General features: G+C 48.4%; 2 protein-coding genes across 2 annotated transcripts; one reads left to right on the top strand and one right to left on the bottom strand.

Annotated features, from left to right (window-relative positions):
- Nucleotides 1-235: 235 nt before the first annotated feature.
- Nucleotides 236-11,500, top strand: TCTN1 (tectonic family member 1). Its single transcript, XM_026686801.2, has 14 exons — nt 236-640; nt 1,503-1,623; nt 3,081-3,211; nt 3,757-3,929; nt 4,146-4,230; nt 4,992-5,101; nt 5,325-5,345; nt 6,047-6,172; nt 6,899-7,024; nt 7,328-7,410; nt 7,738-7,878; nt 8,249-8,402; nt 8,781-8,906; nt 9,219-11,500. Exons 1-14 carry the CDS (start codon nt 346-348, stop codon nt 9,360-9,362), a joined length of 1,836 nt encoding a protein of 611 aa, XP_026542586.2. The 5' UTR covers nt 236-345; the 3' UTR covers nt 9,363-11,500.
- On the bottom strand, nt 9,799-14,132 carry HVCN1 (hydrogen voltage gated channel 1). The gene is made up of 5 exons (XM_026686808.2): nt 13,938-14,132; nt 12,912-13,016; nt 12,028-12,259; nt 10,640-10,752; nt 9,799-10,219 (listed from the first exon to the last, which is right to left on the bottom strand). The coding sequence occupies exons 1-5, from the start codon at nt 14,130-14,132 to the stop codon at nt 10,154-10,156; spliced, it is 711 nt and encodes a 236-aa protein (XP_026542593.1). The 3' UTR covers nt 9,799-10,153.
- Nucleotides 14,133-20,758: the final 6,626 nt, after the last annotated feature.

Here is a 20,758-nt window from a genome sequence, read left to right as displayed (position 1 = left end):
TCCCCCAGACTAAATAACAGGAAGCCTAGCTGGCAAAACTGATACCCCAGTAAAGTTGTTATCATCACTTGAACAATATAAACCAGAATTTCTGGGATCCTGTGGGAAGTGGAGCAAAACCTGGTGAGACTACAAGTCCCAGAATTCCTAACGAGGAAAAAAAAATGCCACAGGAGTGTGGATTACAACGTTAAGCCGTTCCCTGGCAACGCCTTCCCGACATGCTTCGAGCGCAGTTGATTCCCCCATCGCCTCCTAAGGCTCCCTGCGTACCTTGCGCGTCTCCATGGTTACCAGCCCCGGGCGTCCAACTGAGGCCTAGGCCGTTGCGGCCTAGCAGGCGGGATGAGGCGACCAGGCGGGCCGGCGCCGCCACTTCTTCTGAGGCGGTCCGTTCTCTTCCTCTTGCTGCTACCCGGCGTTTCCCCGTCCACGGCCGGGCCGACGAGCGAAGCCTCTTCGAAGCCGGCCACCAGTGCGGGCGGATCCACCGCGGCGGGGTCGACAACAGAGCCCCCTCCTCTTTCGCCCCTCAGCCAGGCGATGTCGACGGCAGGCCCCGTCGAGGCATCCAGCCCGCGTCTCACGTCTCCCCAAACGCCGTTTCATGTCGGCCCGTGGCCGGCGCCCGTCACCAAGGGTGGGTCTCCTGTCGCACCGATGGAGCCTCCATGGACAGGAGCAGTCATGCCGGGGCGCTTCCAGCAGAAAGGCGAAAGAAGCTGACGGGAGGAGAGGGGGTCCCTGGCTGTCCCTTCCTAGCTGTGCCAGGCGGGACTACAGTTCCCAGCATCCTAGGCCATAGGAAGCAAGCCCTAAGGGATCTGGGAGTTTTATTTATTCTATTTTTTTTAAAATTTATTTGCCGCCTATCTTGCCATGGGGCTACACTAGGCGGCTTATAACAATAAAACGGAAAAATGATAAAAAAGGGTAAAGATAACAATAGCAAAGGAATAAAAACAAAAACAGTGGAAGTACAATCATATATTTTTTCTTAAAAAGAAAAAAAAACTTAGTTGTAAGTCATCGACATCTACGGCCCTATTTCCATGGTTTTTCTCCTTGGTGAATCCCAGATGTATACATGGCTATAAGAAAAGAAACCTTCATCTGATTTTTTGGGGGGTTCAGTTGCTCTGAGTTGAAATAGTTCATGCAAAATGATTTTTAGTGTTTCTGGAAGTGGGTAGGGGGCCATGCATATTTCATAAACTATGGTTCATTGCACAGTCAGCCAGATGTTCATTCTGAATTCCGCATTTTTAACCCACCTATCAACTCCTCTTGAGGACCTGGGATAGGCATATGTTTTTTGATGATATCTAAGATATCATAGCAGATTGTCAGCTGTTCTGAATCAATCTACGTTTTGCAATTGATTGATGTGAGGTTTGTCAATGCCAACTGTGTGCAAGGGATGCTCCAGATGTTTTGAAATTGCATTCAAGGTTGTTATTACTTAACTATTCACTACCATTCTTGTCAAATCTGTTTTTCAGTGACCGAGCTCTGCGTCTGTGACCTGCTGGAGAATCAATGTGACGTAAACTGTTGTTGCGATCCTGTTTGCACAGCTGCAGATTTTAGCGTCTTTACTGCTTGTTCGGTTCCCGTTATCACGTAAGTGTGTACGTTCTAGAGTGACGCAGGTGTGCATTTAGACGTTTCCACAAAGATCTCTAATGCACTCTGTTTGAACTTGCCACATCAGAATAGCAAATTGAGGATGCAGTCCCTGGGGCAATGCCTCTTGAGATTAAAAAAGAAAGAAAAATTATATTCATAGAATGAAAATAGGACCTGGTTCAGATATGCAGCTTTTGAAATGGCACAGTCTTCTCATAAATAGTCTCGATGCAGAATACAGAGGCCAGGGATGTTTCATTAAAAGGTTTACCGAGGCGTGGTGCCTGTGAAGTGAAAAACCAGCACACTGGGGAGAAAGCTCTTCGTAACCTGGGAGGCTTACTTGCAGAGAGGTTTTTTTTTTTGCAGTTAGGTATAGAGCGGAATTCGATCATTTGAATAGATCATTTGAATGCTATTTAAATTAAATCGAGTCAAAAATGCAAAACATGAGATGAAACGTTTTGCATTTGCTAAATTCCGCATTAGCACTTTACATAACAGAATTGCCACTTGCTTGTATTTCTGTGCCCACTTTAACGTGTCTGGATTCAAAAACAGCAGAGGTAGAGTATTTGTCTACTTCTCCATATTGGAACAATACCTGTGTGGCTACCGAGATATTTTTAGGGGTGCATTTTTGAACACTGGGTGTACTATTAATAACCCATTGCAATCTGCATCCTGCTTGATTGTTACTTGTTTTGTATGCCATTTCCTTTTTGGCAGCCTCCCCACTCTTCCTTTCCACAGCTTCTTTCTCCTCTGCTGTTCTTATGCATTGTGAATTTGACAACCAAATTAAACCTTTGTGGATTAGCGATGTCCTATTTAAATATCAATATGCCAGCGAGTTTCCTGGTGCAGCCTCCCAACACAGATTTTGCAGCCTTTTTCCACAGAGCCATCTCTTCTTCACAGATCTGTTCAAAACCACCAGATTCATTTATGCAATTGCTTTCTTTTCCCTCACAACACCTCAGTGTGTCTCCTTGCAGAAAATTGTCCACAGCTCTTTGGAATAAGAATTGTGCCACCCTAGGGATTAATCCCAGCTTTTATTTGCCCCCCCTGTGCCAATTGCCACCTACACTCAATATTTTGAGAACTGTTAGATATGTCAGAACTAAAGCTGACTACTAGATGAATTTTTACCTATGAAATGAAGTGCCCACCTTATCAATAGAAAGGCATAGGTTGATGGCGTGTGTTGGTTTTTGGAAGGCACGGCTTAACATTTGACCCCTTGTTTTTACATTGTCTAAAGTATTTTTCAAATCCATTTGTGCTATTGATGTGGTTTGATTTCAGAGGGTTTTTAAAATCATTTATCTGCCTTGTTTCGACAACCGTTTTTTTCCAAATGGGTTTTTTCCCCCGTCCATGGAGGAAAAGAGGCATTCCTGTATGTAAAACAGGTTAAAACGTTGACAAGCTTCTCTTTTCTCTAGAGGTGACGGGCATTTCTGCAGACAACCAGAAGCCCTCTATTCCATAGATCAATCAGTTCAGCCTCCAGAAAGGATGTTTCGGCTAGTCGAAAAAGTGAACCCCTCTGTGTTCTGCCTTCAGACCTCCAACTGTAAGTAGAACAAACCGAAGCCTCGGTGAATATGTCACTCTCGGAGGATAAGCAAACTGATGGGATACGATAGTACTTGAAGGGGTTTCAACGGGGTTTGAAAAAACACAGTCACTTGTAGAGGTGGGTAGCCATCTAGACCAGGCTCCCCAAATTTGGCAACTTTACAACTTGTGGACTTCACCTCCCAGAATTCCTCAGCCAGCCAAGTTTGGAGAGCATATGAAATGTTTAATTCAAATAAAACGGGGTGTTTTTTTTGTGATTATGTCCAAGACTTGCAACATCAGTACAAATCCTGTATAGTTTGCCCCCACCCTGAAGAGCTAAGCCAAAAGGTGAAGCTTTATTGTTCCAGTGTATTTCCTTTCATTTTTGAAGAGAGAAGGGTAGCAATGGGTAGCAATTAAGATGTTGAACAACAAGTAGCAAGGGTTTTTTCCCCCCTATGATTGCAGTGCTCAGGACATGCAGGGAAATGCTGAAACGCTGCCCCCGTTGCAATGTGATGTACTAAACTCCTCAAACTTCTTTTCTTTTTGCAGACAAAGCTGGCCTCTCCTTCCAAGCTCCAGAAATACCCACTCTGCAGAATTTCGATAGGCTCCTTCAAGAATTTGACAGGGGCAGCAGCTTTGCGACTGGAAAGGATCTCGTGCTGGAAGCAGAGTCAGAGACCCCGCGGGAGGCTGGCGCAAACGACACCCGCAGATACAAAGTAAAGAGCCCCTCTTGGCCCATCCCAACTCTTGAAGCCACGTCAGGTTTTGTCCGGGAGACAAATGCGGGGGCCTCCCACGTTTGTCTAAGCCGTTTCCCACAGCCTGATAACCCAGGATTGGAGAAGGCCGAGCAAAAGCTTCCCAGGGATGAACGGTGGCCGTGGCTCTTCTTCCCGGTGGGAAACGAAGTTTCTTCTCCTTTCCCTTAACAGTTTAAGGATCTCATTCAAACAACCAACGGCTTTCTGAGGCTGCCTGCTCCACTTCTTTCCCGCTGCGCTCACGACAACCCTGCAGGTCAGAGAGCTACTTCTGGGTTGGTGTTAGGGGGACGGACACTCTGGGTAAAATGTCACGTTTTGCTCTGATTTTCTAGACTGGGGGGTCTCCCATCAGCGCCATCTCACACCTTCCTGAAAGAAACTCAACCAGATGGCTCTGCTAAAGCCACCTTGTCTGGCTTCGCAATTTCTCCTCTTTTGGTTTGAAGGATTTGTGTTTCTAAAGAGTTCCAGGCCCAGGGCTGTGGCATCTTTGAAACAGGGGCCCAAATTTAGTGGATGTGGATGAAATACAAACATGAGGTAGGGCCTTAAAATTCCTGAGCTGGAGGCAGGATAGAAGATCCTAGGATTGATAAAAGAGGCCTCCATTTCATCCCTGGGCAGCAGCAGTTGGCACCCAGTTAGAGTACCCTTTCCACAAGCATCATCCTCGGCTACATGGAGCTGCAGCCTGATATGGAGGTGGGACGTTCGGATGAGACAATCCTAGATGAGGCTTCTTTTATCATAAATTTCTAATCTGAATTAATCTGAACTTCCTTTGGTGCCCTTGGAGCCCCAAAGTAGAATAGTTTCTAAGTCAATAAGGGGGAGGCATAGGCACATTCATTACAGAAATGAAGAGTATGTTTTCTCTAGAGAAGGCAGTTTGTTACAATGGAGTCCAGTCTAAACCAGGCATTCTGGGGCTTTGGATTTAATCCCCGAAAGGGATCTAATCTCCACCAAACACAAGATTTCCCTCTGAATCCTGTTCTTTGCTGCTTTCTCCAGGCTTCTTAATGACCCAGGCTGAAAAATGCAACACAGCAATCAAGATGGATGAATGCAGCACCCTTCCTGAACTCAGCATGCTGTTTTACACCAATTTTAGCATTTTGGCGGTAAGCGCTTATTTTGGGAGCCTTCTCGAACGCACAAAACACAACTGGAAGGGTGGGGCGTGAAGTCAGAACTGCTGGCTTATTTTTCATTCCAAGAGAAAAAGAGTTTTTTTGGCACAAATGCCCGGAGGTTAGGACACGGCCCACCCGCTTGTCTCATTTGTACAATACTTGGCTTCACCTGAAATGTGACTTCTTCTTCTTTTATTATTATTCCCATTAGGTACCCAATTCGAGCCAAACAGTAAGTTTAATTTTAATTCCCACTTTGAGCCCTTTATAATGCATCTGTAGGCAGATTGTACTTAATGATACTTAATGGCAACTCTCCCACTATAATTAAGGAATAATGGGGCGGTTATCGCTAGGTAGATTTTCCGAGTTGACATCTCTATTTTGGTGGTGAATTTTAAAACTGTTGCAAAGCAAACTTGATCTCCTTGGAAGGAGGCAGCGCGGCCCAAAAGATGAATCTGGTCAGGGCGAAGGAGAAAAGAGGCAGCTGGTGTTTCTCTGCTGTCTTGGCTTCCTGGGGAAAAATGGAAACTAATCGCCTCTCTGTACGAAAGTATTAAGGTTTTTCTTACCGTGCATAATTAGTAAAATTTTACTTTAAAACATTTCACCCATTCCAGAATGGAAAACTTTTCCCAACAGAGGAAGTTTTTTAAAGGGGTATGTCAATTTTTCCTTGAACACCTGTCAATTACACAGAGAATAAGGGAGAATATATTCTTTTCCAGATAACTTTCCTTGCTCTTTCCTGGGACTTCCTTGTCACTAGTGTGTTATGTGGTTCAAGTCATATATTTTGCTAACTCAACGGTTTAATCATCGTTTGAACAAACCACACCCTAGGCCTAAACCCCCAGCCGTAATGTCTGAAGCCTGCCTGTGTACAAAATAAACTTGGATCAAGTGGTTGTTGCTTATGAATCTTTTCAGGTTAACCTCACCATCCAGTCCATCACAATTCAGACGCCAGAGGGGCTGCGCACTCGCCTGGCCAACGCAGATGTTGTGTTGCTCCCTGCATTAAATAATCAGTCGTGCAGCAACGTCGTTCTTGAGGTAGGCAGCTCTCACCATTTCATGCAGGGACGACAAACTTTTGCACTTAATCCCAGAGAAAACGCGGAATGTTTCACAGTGTCTTCACTACCTCGGTTAAAGCTCTGTGCTAAACCAAGATTTATGTCAGGCAGGTCCAACCTTTTGGCTTGCTTGGACTGCCTTGAGTGAAGAGACACATATCGCATGTAAAATTAACGCATATAAATCACGTAATGTTAAAAGTTTACGATCTTGTGGGGCCGCATTACTAGCTGTCCAGGGCTGCGCCCTACCCATGGGCTGTGGGTCGGACATGCATGGTTTATGTTAACCATGGACGGTTTATGAATCATCCCGGGTTGGTTGAGCCTAGCAGAAAGCCTACCTAGATTTATGGAGGCCTCTACTTTGCTGCCTTTGTTGAACTAAAATGCTAAAACAGGAGAGAAAGAAAGGGCATTTTTGTTCAGCTTGATTAGGGCACCTGGAATGTGGCCCTTTCGGAGACTTGGCCGGCTTCCATCCCGGGAAGCTCTGAAGCCCTGGCTTTTCTCCCAGGCTCTGGGCTGGGGTGGCCAGAGCCTTTTCGTCTTACTGACCGGATTCGCCATCTTGTTTCAGGATTTTATTCTGATGATAGGAATATGAAAGCCCTATAAAAGCCAGATGTTGCGAGCCACCCCGAGTAAATTTGGAGCCGGGCAGCACCTGAGTCAAACAAAGTAAATCACCCTTGCTTTTCAGGCCAGTTACCTCCTAACCTTTACCGAGGCAGGTGAAATCGTGGAGGCAACCGTCTCGCTGGTTCTGGGGACAGTTCATAGCAGTGCCGTTTTTCTGCAGCAGGTGTTTGCCATCCGTTTCATACAGGTAACGCCTAAGTTATGTGAATATATATTTTTTAATATTGAATCTCCCCCAGAGCACTGGAGACTTCACACTGGAAGACAGGTATTTCTCAAAAGGAAGGGGGAAGCATTCAAGATTTATATTTGAATTTCAGCTGTGATTTGGTTTGAGTCACTATTTCTCATTGCTGATCATTGTAATAATAAAAATAGCTATTTAATAAAGCAGTCCCTACAATGCTAAGAGATTTGTGGCCTGGTATTCAAAGCAAAATCAGTCATTTGCAACATTTACATTGTTGTTTTTTTAAACTTTTTTTAACAGCAAGCTACTCGGCCTGTTCCTTTCAGCGGAAGCCCAGGTTATCTCGTTGGGTTACCAATAAGAGCTGGATTTAGATCAACTGGATATCCTTTTTTGTCCATAAGCAGGGGAAAATGATCATCAGTCCCTTTTTTCAGGGCCATTGTAACTTTGAACTGTCACTAAACGAATCTTTGTAAGTCAAGGACTACCTGTAGCTGGTATTGTGGAGCTGGGCAGTGCTTTGAACCAGTTCTGCTGCTTCTTGTACTAGTTCTGCCCTCATGTTTGCGAGCCACAACTCGTGATGTGTATATATTGTGCAAATCCAACTAATTGAGGCTAATTTAGTATTCCAGGATTAAAGAAACCACCCATAAGCCCGGCTGCTGCACCAAAACTTTTGTTTTTCCTTCACTCGCTGCCTTCACCTCTGGAGTCATTCAGAGTTTGAATGAAGGAAGCCAGCTGACCATGATGAAAAGCACCACAAGCCAGGATTGTTTCCAGGCAGAAGGGAGCCGAACCCCAGTCTTGTTTGGGTACAATATGGTGTCCGGATGCAAAGTGCGGTAAGGAATAAGACGGCTGCGGTTCTGACATGTCGTCTCCCCTCCTCACTTGGATGCTGGGAAGGTGGATCATTGCAACAACTACTCTGTCCAACGTGGTAGCCGCTTTTTCTGGTCCCGAAGGCCTCAGGAATTGCTAGGGGGGCTTTTGTGGAGGGGTGAGGAGAGGGGCTTCTCGGCCCACACCTGGAAGCCACCACCTTGGGGAAGAGCCCTCGTGGTCTTTCCCCTGCTTGCTTCTGAGTTATGGGTAATCTCACCCCACCTTTCAAAAGAACACAAGCCTAGTTTCACTTCACTTTTTCCCAGGCATATTGCATAAATTTATCAGGCCGCTGGGATGCTTGACAACGATTTTCTTTCCTTGAAGAATTACCGAGAGTGCCGAATGTACACTTCTGGCTCCAGAGATCCTAAGGGTGTTGAAGGGCCAAAATTTTCCAGACTACGTGGCCTCTTTTGGAGATTCCTTGCCTCAGAACAGACTGGACTGGGTCGAAATCTCTTACAATGCCACCAAACCGGTAAGAAGTCAGGCTAACATCTCACTGGATGTTTCCTTCCTCCCTCAAGAACCGTCCTGGAAAAGAAACAGTACCCCAAGACTATTTGTGGGGGGGGCATGCAAATAGGCTACGTAACAACATATATCCTATGTAGGCAAAGTTATTTTAAAAAAAACAAGAACAGCAACCTCGAAACACAACACATAAAGATGATGGGGAATTTACTGATGTCCCCAAGGACTTTAGGGTGCCGCTTTCATTCTTATCCGCTGACTCAAACGCTCCAAGCCCCGTTGACAGGACAAAGTGCAGTAGGTGATGCTTAGCTGGAGTTGGGGGCCACCCCCTCATGCAAAGCAGGCCTTGTGACCAACAAGACTTCTGACTCTTTTTCAGGCCATCTGTGAAATCCCCGTGTCCTTGGAAGTGGAAGTGAAGTGGACTAAATACGGCTCCTTGGTTAACCCCCAGGCTAAAATCGAGAGCCTCACAGTGATCATAACCACTGCTGCCTTACCCAAGGTGGGTGGTGATCTTCTGGGAAGTTGGGGGGGGGGGGGAAGAACACTGGCAGCTTATTTTTAACTTTAGCACACTCATTCCGTGATCGCAAGGGATGGTGGGTGGCTGTTAAGACATCTGCCTAATAAAACTGGCATTCTCTTCTGAAAGGGTAACCTTGGCATCTTGCAGCTATGCTGGCTGGGGAATTCTGGGCATTGAACTCCACACATCTTGCAGAGGTTGAGAAACTCTGGTCTAGATCCCATTTGGGGCGGGGTGGGGGAATGATCTGACTCACACTCTCTCTCTCTCTCTCGCTCGCTCTTATAGGTCAATTCAGGAAGTGAAACCATCGTCCAGATACTCAGCTCTGTCTCGTTTGTGGATATCTCTGTCCCTGCACAGCCAGGATACAAAGCTTGGCCCACCATTGAGGCCCACCTGCCCTTTGATTTTTTCTTCCCTTTTGTTTAAAGCCACCTGCAGAATCCGAAGATGCCGGCTTTGTTTTGTTCCTTTCAAGTGGGAGCCTTTCTTCAGATCCATGCTTGACGATCATCTTCCTTCTGCTGCTGCCTGTTCATAAGGGCCGAGTACGGACCACCGAGGCACCGATCCTGCCAGGTGCTACTGCGGATGGGGAAGGCTGGGAAGGGAAGTCCATGCATTCAGCAGGCCCCAGATTGGAGAACTTGGCTTGCTATGTCCCGAGTCAAGTGTAACGGGGGTCTTCAGGAACTTAAGATGCAGTCCTTAATGGCAGATGCTCAGATGGCAGATGCTCAAAGGGCATCAGAAAAAGAAAGGATTAAAATTCTGAAACCGGGACGTTGGAGAAGGAGCCTGCCCTTAAGAAACCTCTTCCGCCTCTCACGAGGGTCGCTTTTGAGAACTACCGGAAGCCACTTCCAACGATGGATTTGAATTTATTACATTATTTCCACTAAGCTCAATAGTGAGCTGTACAAGAAAGGACGGCATAGCTCATTTGATAGTGCTGGGGCTGTCCTACCACGCCGGGTCTCCAGAAGAGATCTAGGCCAGCCGAGTCCCAGTTGGGTGCCCTCCAACCAGCCCCGCCTCCGCGCACGATGGGGAGGATGGCAGGAGGCAGCGTCCACTCTATCTGAAGGGCATCAGCTTCGGAGGAAAGCAGCCCGTGCTGATAAATAAATGTGCCAAAGGATATATTTACAAGGTCACCCTGTAAACAGAGAGTAGCTTCTCAGGGCCAAGGAAGAGATTTCAGATCCAGGTCAGGCCTCTTATTTGGACTGGCTGAGGAGCCCATGTTGCTTCAAGAGACTGTTCAGCCTTTCAATTTCTGTTTCCTGTTGAAGAACAAGAAATGAGGTGATTTCCTGGGTCCCTCAGGCCTGGATGCATGTTTTGATCAACAGCCCTTTTCCATTTTGGTGATGGGGGAATGGGGAACGTTGCAAACAAAAGAAAGAAAGTGGAATTTTAAAGCTCTGAGGGAAACCTATGACCAATTACCTCTTCAGTATTGAATAAAAATAATCACAGCTGAATTTTCTCAGCTATTCCTATGGATTCTTTTCCTTTCATTTGTTCCTGGCTACATTTTATATTTCATGGGGGGACAAAAAAACCAAAGAGTTCTGGGCTCTTGTAAGAGCAAAGTCAAAGCTGTGCCATTACATTGGAATACATTTAATGGCAAGTGCCCTAGAAATCTCCTCGTTTCTGCTGGGTCCAGGGCCATCCTCTGGAAGGCATTAAAAACTCACCTTCTCTGCACAGCTGCTTTCCAGCTGCTGGACTTTGACACTCAGCTGCAAGTTGGCTTGCTTCAGCTTGGAGATCTGCTGTTCTGAGCGAGTCTTCATGGATAAGATTATTCCTGCAGATGGAATTGAAGGACGGGACAGTTTACAAAAACTTTTATTGGCCAGGCCCGAGGGCCACTTGAACATGAGCAGGGCAACATATTTACAGCAAACACCCTGCTTCGGAAGCCATGACAGAAAAGGGGACGGAGGGCTGGGATTGTATAAACACGGACAAACCTGGAGGCGAACTCAGTCCTCAAAAAGAGGGAAACTGATCAAGGAGAGGAGCAACCTGGAGCCAGGGAGAGATTTCCTGGCACCGAGAATGAGGTCGTAGGTGTTCCAACACTGGAGATTTTCAAGAAAAGATTGGACAGCCATTTGCCTGGCCTGGTCTAGGCTTTGCTGCCTGAGCAGGGGTTGGACTAGAAGACCTCCAAGGTCCCTTCCAACTCTTGTTATTCTCTTACTCGGGGGTCTCCCGTAGGATCAGGCCTCTGAAAGCCCACCCACGGAACCAACGGGCTTTGTCAACGTGGGAGTAACGACAGTCTTGATAGACAGGAGAGAAGAAGGCAGCAAACCGAAGCCCCTCCCCTCCCCCTTGTGACTGTAGGACTGGAACTGTGTCCCTTGTATCCTTACGATTTATATGGACTGTTTCCAAGTATGATTTGATGGCTTATTGTGCCCCGGGACTATCATTATGCGTTGGACGTGATGATTCTTGACTCTTGACGGTTGTATCTGAGATTATTTACACCAAGACAAATTCCTTGTGTGTCTAATCACACTTGGCCAATAAAAGCTATTCTATTCTATTCTATTCTGCTCTTATTCTATCCTATTCCTATTCCTATTCTATTCTATCCTGCTCTTATTCTATCCTATTACTATTCTGTTCTATTCTATTCTATATTCTATTCTATATTCTATTCTATTCTCCTTTTTTCTTCTCTTCTCTTCTCTCTTCTCTCTATTTTCTTCTCTATTCTCTATTCTGTATTCTCTATTCTTCATTCTCCATTCCCTATTCTATTTTCTCTTCTCTATGTTCTCTTTCTCTTTCTCTTCTCTATTCTATTCTATTCTATTCTATTCTATTCTATTCTATTCTATTCAGAAAAACAGGATGGAAACACTCAAGGTCAAGTTGTTCAAGAAGAACCAGCCGAAAGTCTCGGTCTTTAGGTCAGGGAGCCAAGAGTTTAGCCAACCCCAAACGTTCTAAAGGAGGAGGAAACTCCCACTCGAGGGTCTCCATCATTCTTGGATTAAATTGGACGCCATCCTGGAGTTTAGTTCCCAATATGGCTCTTCGAAACCGCCCCGCTTTCCAGCCGTACCGTTGATGATCCTGGCCACCCGCCACAGCCTGAGCAGGATCAGCAGGCCGAGCGCTTCAAACTGATGTTCCTTGAAGAGGACCACAATGTCCAGGATGAAGGAGACGACGACCACCAGGGCGTCCAAGACCTCAAACTTGTGGTGGAAGAACTCCAGGCGGTAGGCGAAGAGCTTGAAGCTGACTTCCACCAGGAAGAGGGAGAGGATGGAAAGGCTCAGGTAGTGAAGGACCTGGGGGGACACAGAAGGGAGGTGACAAAAGCCGCCCAGGATTACAACGGGGGAGTTTGGGGATGGCGCAAGACACAAAACGGCTCTTCGCCTTTTTAAAAATCATTATTATTAGCAGCCTTGGGCAGGAAGATGCAATGCATTATTCAGGCAGCCCTTGACTTACAACTGCAATGGAGCCCAACAGTGAAGTGAGTTGGGACCTCTTTTTTTTGACCCAGTTAAAAGAACCACTGCCGTTGTCAGCTTTTCTTGTCGGAGGCCAGCTAGGAAGGTCCCACAGGATGATCACGTGACCTTGGGAGCCTGCAGCTGTTCTAAGTACATGCCAGTTGCCAAGCCCCCCAATTTTGGATCCCATGACCCCTGGGATGCTGCAACAGTTGTAAGGGTGAAAAACAGTCACTATTTTCAGTTCCCTTGTAACCACTAAACAAGCAGTTATAAGTTGAGACTCCCTGTATAAGATTTCAGGGTTTTTCCCCCCCAGTTTTTTTCACCATTAAATCTTGGTCTGCAGTTCTACAAGCTACAAGTTCTCCTTGCTTTTTCAAAAACAGAGACCCTGGCTATGACTCCCACCACAGCCTTCTGGATGATCACAAGGCACCTCCTGCCCAGAGATGCTCCTCTCTTCACCCATTTTTCTCACCCTCGGGGCGACCTCCTCTTTGTCAGGGTGAATGATCTTCAGATCCAGAAGCAGCTCCCCCAGCACCAACACGGCATCCAAGATCACCAGGCAAACCACCACGATCTGGGATGAAAAGGGAAAGCATCCAGGTAAAAACGACAGAATGTGTTTGGAAGTCCATCAGCAAACGTTGAGGTCGGTTCCCTCATGTATAACTGAAGCCCAAACACACAAATGTGTGCAGGGGAAAGGGAGAACAATTGGGACCATCCCAATTTAGCATTTCTCTAACCTTTTCCCAAAACAATGATGGAAAAAAATGAACAGTGATAGCGAAAACTTGCAGCGTTCCTCAACCTGGGCCACTTTCAGATGTGTGGACTTCAACTCCCAGAATTCCTCAGCCAGCATGAAGTGCCCACATCTTAAAAGTGGCCCAGGTTGAGAAACACTGACTAAAGTCTTGGCCTCCTGACTGGAAAACCAGGACCGGTAACCCAACTCAAATAAGCTAACAATAAATAATAGCCCAATCAAGGGACCAGCAAATTCATTCCCACCAAAACTGATAGGGCAAGCCACTAGTACATGAGACCAAACCCCACTCCCTTACTAGCACTGATGGTGTTACCTAGTTTGGCAATTAAACATCTACATGAAAACCACCAAGCTCAGAGAACAGCAAGAACCCCACGATAAACCTGCTTGAAAATGTGCACAGAACCATGGAATGCCTTGATTTACTTACACGGTTTGCTGAATAAACCAGGATTGGCTAGCCTCACTGCTAGTTATAGCAGACAAAGGGATTTCTTTGGTTTTGGTCAAACGTGGCATAAACCATACCTGGGATTTGGATACGACTGTCCGTGACTTACAGTGCAAATCCAATCAAATGATTAAGGCCGAGTGGAACACCCCAGCGTGTCAACCCAGCAACAAGGTGGCACCCAAGATGATCAGTATCGTCCTGTGCTTGTGTGACACCGAACTCAGACAAGAGAGCCCCTGGTGACAGACACCTGAAGATTCCCCCATCCATACCTGGAACTTGTGGGATTGGAACAGCCTTTTCATAATATCTCTAAAAGTTGGCCGCCGGGCCGCCGATTCGACTTTAACCGCAACCTCTGGTGCCTTCCCTTCTCCTTCCTCTTCTTCCTCCCATTTCTTGTAGTCGTTGTTCCACTGGGAAGTGTCATCTCCCACCACCGTGAAGTGTTTCAGATACATCGACATGGTGGTCACTCAAAAGTACATCACCCCCCGGAGAACAGCTGCAGAAACAGATCCTGGTTAGTCAAGGCTCACCTTCCTAGGGGTACATTCATGGACAGGTAAAAAGAGAGAGAGAGAGAGAGACAAGAATGGAATCACGCAGCTAAAGTGATTGTTCTTTCAAGGGTGTCCGAAAGTGGCCACTTTAAGACTGGTGGGCATCAACTCCCAGAATTCCCCAGCCAGCCGTGTCTGTTTCTTTTTTCTCTTAATCTCCTAAAGTGGAGAGAGATTGCAGAGGAAGGGATTACAAGAGAGCAAGCTCTGCTGACTGGAGAATCCTGGGAGTTGAAGCCCACAAGTCTTTAAAGTTGCCAAGTTTGGGGACCCCTGATTTAGGTTACTGAGTCCAGATCCCTACTCAATGTAAGGCACCTCCCAACAGCCCAGGCACTACTCAAACAAACCTGCCAGAGTCACTGACAGTCAGATAACATACAATTTTAACAAATCATCATCAGGAAATTTCCCACTTCCCTAATGAACTAGTCTACCCTTGAATCATTTTTCCTACTAGGAGCACTCAATGCAGCTTCAATTTGTTTCCGAGAAGGGCTCCCACAGCACTGACAAAAGCCCAGGAGTTAAGTGCCTCCTTTTTAAAAAGAAAAGAAAAGGAAAAGGGGTTAAGAAACCAACCTCTCCTACGGGACACTGCGAGGAGAAATAAAATAAGGGACCCTTTTAGCGGAAGCCATGTGAAAATGCTACCTTGAAGAAGAAGAAGAGAATTAGGATGCATCCCCCCCAGGCAGAAGCCAGCCCTGATCCTGAGAGCACCTGCAGACTCCTCTGCCTCTTACCGTGTCCAAGCTCTCTTCCTCCGCCCGCCAAGCCTGTCCCTCTTCTGCCAAGGAACCTCAAGCCCAAACGAGAGGAGCCCCCCAAGCCCTCCCGGGAGAGAAGGCCGCCTGCCGTGCTAGAGGGACCTTCGCTGGCTTGTAAGAGAGACAAAGGAGAAGCAAAGAAAAGAAAAGAAAAAAAACCCCACGTTTCCTGTTTGCTTTACTTTGCATAAGACGTTCCTGTCGCAATCTTTGCTGCTGATAAAACTGCGGGAGGGGCGAACGAGGGGAAAGCCCACCCGGAGTTTAGCCAACCGCAGCGGCCCTCGGAGGAGAGCAGTCGCTCCTGGCATTTGTTGTGGGTACAAACCACGGCTAGGACGGTCCTCCTTGTCCTTGGCTGAGATGGCACCTGCGTATGGCACGAAGAACCCCGATGGGAAGTTCCTGCAAAAGGAGGACCCGCTGGGAGGGGCAAGGTCTTGCTAAATCTAGCCCAAAGTGCAAGCCCTTGGCTCTAGTGCCAATGGAGGGAACTAGCTGGCGCCGATGCCTTGCTCTGTTTATGGTACCCCTAGGGGTCAAGTAAATACCAGCCAGTGCTGGTTTTTATTTCTTAACGAATGCACCTTTTCTTTTATGTACACTGAGAGTATTTACACCAAGACAAATTCCTTGTGTGTCCAATCACACTTGGCCAATAAAGAATTCTATTTCTATTCTATTCTATTTTATTCTTATTGTACCCTATGACTGTCATTAAGTGTTGTACCTGATGGCTGATGAATGTATATTTTCTTTTATGTACACTGAGAGCATTTGCACCAAGACAAATTCCTTGTGGGTCCAATCACATTTGAATAAATAATCTATTCTATTCTATTCTATTCTATTCTATTCTATTCTATTCTATTCTATTCTATTCTATTCTATTCTATTCTACTCTACTCTACTCTACTGTACTCTACTCTACTCTACTCTACTCTACTCTTATTCTATTCTATTCTATTCTATTCTATTCTATTCTATTCTACTCTACTCTACTCTACTCTACTCTATTCTATTCTATTCTATTCTATCTCTATTCTATTCTATTCTACTCTACTCTACTCTACTCTACTCTACTCTACTCTACTCTACTCTTATTCTATTCTATTCTATTCTATTCTACTCATCATTCTATTCTATTCTTCTATTCTTCTATTCTATTCTATTCTATTCACTACTCTACTCTACTCTTATTCTTCTATTCTATTCTATTCTATTCTATTCTATTCTATTCTATTCTATTCTATTCTATTCTATTCTATTCTAGTGTTCCTGTTCACAAGTAGCTTCCGGGTGATTGGAAGAACAGGTTTGCACGGCTATGCAGAGGAATCGTAATCGAATCAGGATCAGGAATTACAGCCTCCTTGTCTATTTGCTGCCCAGAGGGTTTATCGCAAATATTGTCTAGCCACAAACAGGCCCGCTTTCCCTCAGGGGCTGGGGGAAGAGCGCATGGTTTACGAAATCGGCAAGGAACTCTCTTGAAACGCTGAAGGTTATTGCAAAACGGTAGCAGTCTATTTTGAAGCATTCAGAAACCTCTCGGTGTTTTCCCCCAAACAAACGGCACGTACTTTGCTCTTTCTTCATCTAGAGTGGCCCCTGCTCTCCCCTCCTCCCCTCGCCCTGAACTTGAACAGGTTGGGCTAAACCGACACAGGTGGGAGCATCAGCTTAGGGCAAGGTTACACAATCCGCAATCCTGCCGAACAATTTATAGTAACCGTTGCGTAAAAGGGAAAGCAGTGCCGAGCTCAGCCTCGGAAATTCAGGGTTTTACCTATTTATAGCAGCCAGCTCTTAAAATAGGCAGCTCCAAGAAGGAAAGTACATACCTGTTTCTTGGCTAAACCCAAAGGGGTTGAGTTCAAGAACCATCCCAAGCCATTAATCATGGATTACAAACATCAATGGCTTGTGGGTGCTTAACTCAGAATAAAGCGTTGCCAGTTGTCTACTCCAGTTCGGGTTCTAAACCCCCATAGAAAAAGAGGGGAGATCGCTGAGGCAGGAGAACCTCAAGGTGGCCTTAAGTTTTCTTGGAAAGCTGCAAGATTAACCCCCTCCAAAACTCTAAAGGAGGAACTTTTCCAGGCATGAAACAATGAACGTTTCACCTGTCACCTCTCTGGGAAACCTGGATTTCACTTTCAAAGAAAGATTCGTGGCAAACCAAACCTGTGGAGAAATCCTAGCTTCCCACAAACCATCACTTAGCCACCTTTCATTCACCTGGGAAGAGAGGCAGATCTACTCTGCTCCTACAACGCTAAAAGGGGGAGGCTGCCTCCTTGTTTAACCATGGTTTGTTGAATAAGCCACAATTCTCTGCCAAACACAAGCAAATTGCTAATCGTACAACATACGGTTTTTCACAGTCTCTTATCCCGTGTGCTGCCTTCCCAACCTGGCACCTCCACCTTCCAGAATTCCCCAACTTTGGACTTTGAGCCAAAGGCCAGGAGGCATCTCCCAACTCTTGTGAGTCCACCTCTCAAATTTTGCTGACCAAGCTTTGCTGACCATAACTTGTCCGCTCCAAAAACACCTGGGAAACTCACTGAAGCTTGCAGAAAAATCTGCCTGGTTAAATATTCTTCAGTCTTCCACTGAAACCAACTTGAGGGATTTATTTACTTTTCTTGCAATCCGTCAGTCCCTCCTCCAAGGCCTTTCACAACTTCTGGGATCTTTTAGAAAACTCTCACCCCAATAACCCTCCTCCCATTTCTAGCCTGTCATGTGAAGGTGGGGCCTCTTGCTTGCTTGTTCCTCCCCCTCCCCAATTTTCAATTAAAATGTCTCTTTTTAAAAACACTTTCAGCCATTCTTCCCTGTCCAGATTCTTCCCTTTTTTGCGGGCTCAGCAAAGCTCACTTTATCAAAAACCCCACATGACAAAACATTCCACTTTTGGGCAACACTTCCCAGGCCTTCAGTAAACCCGGCAACTCTGTTTCAAAGCTCTGCTACTATCCTGGTGGAGGTTTTCTACGAACATCTTTAAATGATCCCCCAGCTTCCTTCTATATTCTCTGCGTTTCAAATTTCTTTTCTTCGTGAAAGGCCCTTCCTTCCACAGTTAAAAGGTTTTATTCTTTATTAATGTTGAAAAACTCTTTTTCTCATTTGAAAAACAAATTTTGGGGAGGCATTTTTCCTCTCTGGGGAGGGTTGTTTCATTTCATGCTGTTTAGCCACAAGCATTTACATTTCTTGAGAACAACGGTCTCTGCAACGAAGTCACGCTGGGTCTATTAGAGTATAGGGGTCTCTCCAACCTTGGCAACTATAAACCTGGAGGACTTCAACTCCCAGAATTCCCCAACCAGCTTTGAATTCCCCAGCCAGAATTCTGGGACTTGAAGTCCTCCAGCAAAACTGGCTGGGGAATTCTGGGAGTTAAAGTCCTCCAGGTTTAAAGCGGCCAAGATTGGAGACCCCTCAAATTAGATTATAGGAGTCTCCAAATTTGGCAACTCCCACAATTCCCCAGCCAGCTGGGCTAGACTAGGCTTACCACCCTGTGTACAAACCACAGGGGCTGGATGTGGGAGCCCCCAGGGCTGGCTGGGGAATTCTGGGAGTTGAAGCCCACCAAATCTTAACGTTGCCCAGGTTGGAGACCTCTTGATGTGGACCCCGGTTAGCCTCTTAGGGTGCAACCGTGGGGTGGGCCAAGCTGCATCCAAACGCCGGTCGGTCGGGAACCCTGCAAGCGGCGCTCTCTTCCCCTCGTCCCCCATGGCCAAGCCTGCATCGGCCGCTTCCAGACGAGCAAAGAGGCCTCTTGGCCCGGCTGGCTGAGCCGAGGAGGTTGCGGACCGCCCCTCGACTAAGGGGGGCGGGGGGAACGGGCGGGGAGTCAGCCCCCCCCCCCCAAAACTGGGGAGGGGGTCCTATGGGGAGGGGAGGCGGCCCGGCTCCCAGCCTCGTCCCGGGACTGCTCGCAGGGCGAAGGGGAGCTTCACGGGCTGCCCCGATCCCCTTTGCTCGTGGCGCAAGCAAGGGGCTCCGCCTCTCGGGGTCCCCGGCTGGGCTCCCCCTGCCCGGAGGAGGGAGAGCTGGCGCGGCGGCTCCTCCTTCCCTCCCGGGGCCCCCTTGCCGTACCGTGCGGGGCCACCATCCGCTTGGAGAGCCTGGGCTGCCTGCGACTCCCCCTCCTCGCTTCGCTCCCGGCCCCGTTGGCGCAGAAAGCGCGTCTGGATGCAGGAGGAGGAGGAAGAGGCGGGCAGCCCGGCCGGTCCCCCCACTGGCCGGAGGGCCTTCCCGCTGGCGGGGGCGGGCAGGCAGCGCTGGCCGGGCTCCTCCGCGCAGCCGGCGGGGATCCGGGCAGGGGCTCGGCCGGGTCCCCGCATCCCGCCAAGCCCGCATCGAGCCAGCCGGGGCTGGCGAGGCGGCGGCAGGGGGCGATGCGCGGGGAAGCCGTCGCCTGGCCAGGGAGGGCGGAACCGGCTCGGCCCCGATTTCCAGGCTTTCGGCCCGGCCGAGTGAGCAGCCCGGCGGGGGGACGTCCCGGGCCAAAGGTGGCTTCGGCCCGATGTGCAGGTTCTGCTGGCCGGCCAGGCCCCTGAACCCTCCCGGGCGCAACGGGCCTCTTGCGGAGGACGGGGTGGCCGGAGCCTCCCGGGAGTTCCCCACCCGCCCCGTCTAAAGGCCCGCTGCGCTGCCCCGGGCAAGGAGCCCCACTGGCCGGGAGGCCCTCGGGGGAGAGCGCCGCGCTGGGTGGCCCGTCCCAGGCGCTGCCTCTCCAGCCTGGCGCCCAAGCTGGAGAAGAAGCGCCAAGGCAGCCGTCGCCTCCCGCCGCTTCGGGCTCAGCCCTCCCTTTGCTGCCCGTCGCAGCGAGGAGTCTCCAGCCCGGCCGAGGACGAGCGGTCGTCTTGCAGCCAGTCCGGGCGCTGGACCGGGCAGCGAAGTCCGCGGCTGCCCAGGCCGTCTCGCTCCTGGCTGCCCGCCGAAGCGCCCGGACTCGCGGGGACGGAGGGGGCTGGAGCTGGAGCTACTCAACAGGCTGCGAAGTGCCCGAAGGACCCCATCCCGTCGCCGGGACTCTCCCCCCACGGCCATTGGCCTTACCTTCTAGGGTCCAGGCCTGCACTCGGCCGGGGCAGCCTCGTGGTCCCGCGCGAGCCGCATGAATGGCTCCGGCGGGCCCCTGCGCTTGACCCGTGCCTGGCCCGCCCGCCGGAGCCAAGTAGCCTGGAGTAACCTGCGAGCCAATGCACGGCGACTTAGCCCCTCCTGGTGGCACCTTCTGTAAGGCCACCAGTTGGACGGGCCCTTTGGCTGCTTCTGCCTGCGCCCCAAAGGCAGCGGTGGGAGGCCGGCTGTGCCCCATGGGCTCCACTGCCCTGGATGAAGGTTTCTGCAGCCGCCCATCTTCTTCCCTCCCGCAAAGGTCGCCTCCTCCGTGGGACACCCGAGACGTCTCCTGTCCACCCAACCCTTCCACCTTGACTGGCCCTGCAGGTGAGGCTGCTTCCAAAAGTGGACACCTTTCCCCTCTGTGACCATCACCTCTCGGTCAGAGGAGGCCAGGGGTCGCCCTGCCTTCCATCAAGCACTCAAAACCCCACAGCCCCAAATTTACTCATCCTACAAGGAAAATGCCTGAGGCCTTCTTGAGGCTCCCTTTATTAAGTTCTCACTTTGGACTTTATTATTATTATTATTATTATTAATTTTACGGAGAGGAAGTTTCAAGTGACTTTCCACAAATGCGATGCTGGGGCGAAAAAAAACAACGCCATG

Source organism: Notechis scutatus, chromosome 13 (genome assembly GCF_049901735.1).
Source record: "Notechis scutatus isolate UNSWTSFEM ecotype Mainland chromosome 13, rNotScu1.2, whole genome shotgun sequence".
Lineage (NCBI taxonomy): Eukaryota > Metazoa > Chordata > Lepidosauria > Squamata > Elapidae > Notechis > Notechis scutatus.
This window is presented reverse-complemented; position numbering and strand designations above follow the sequence as displayed.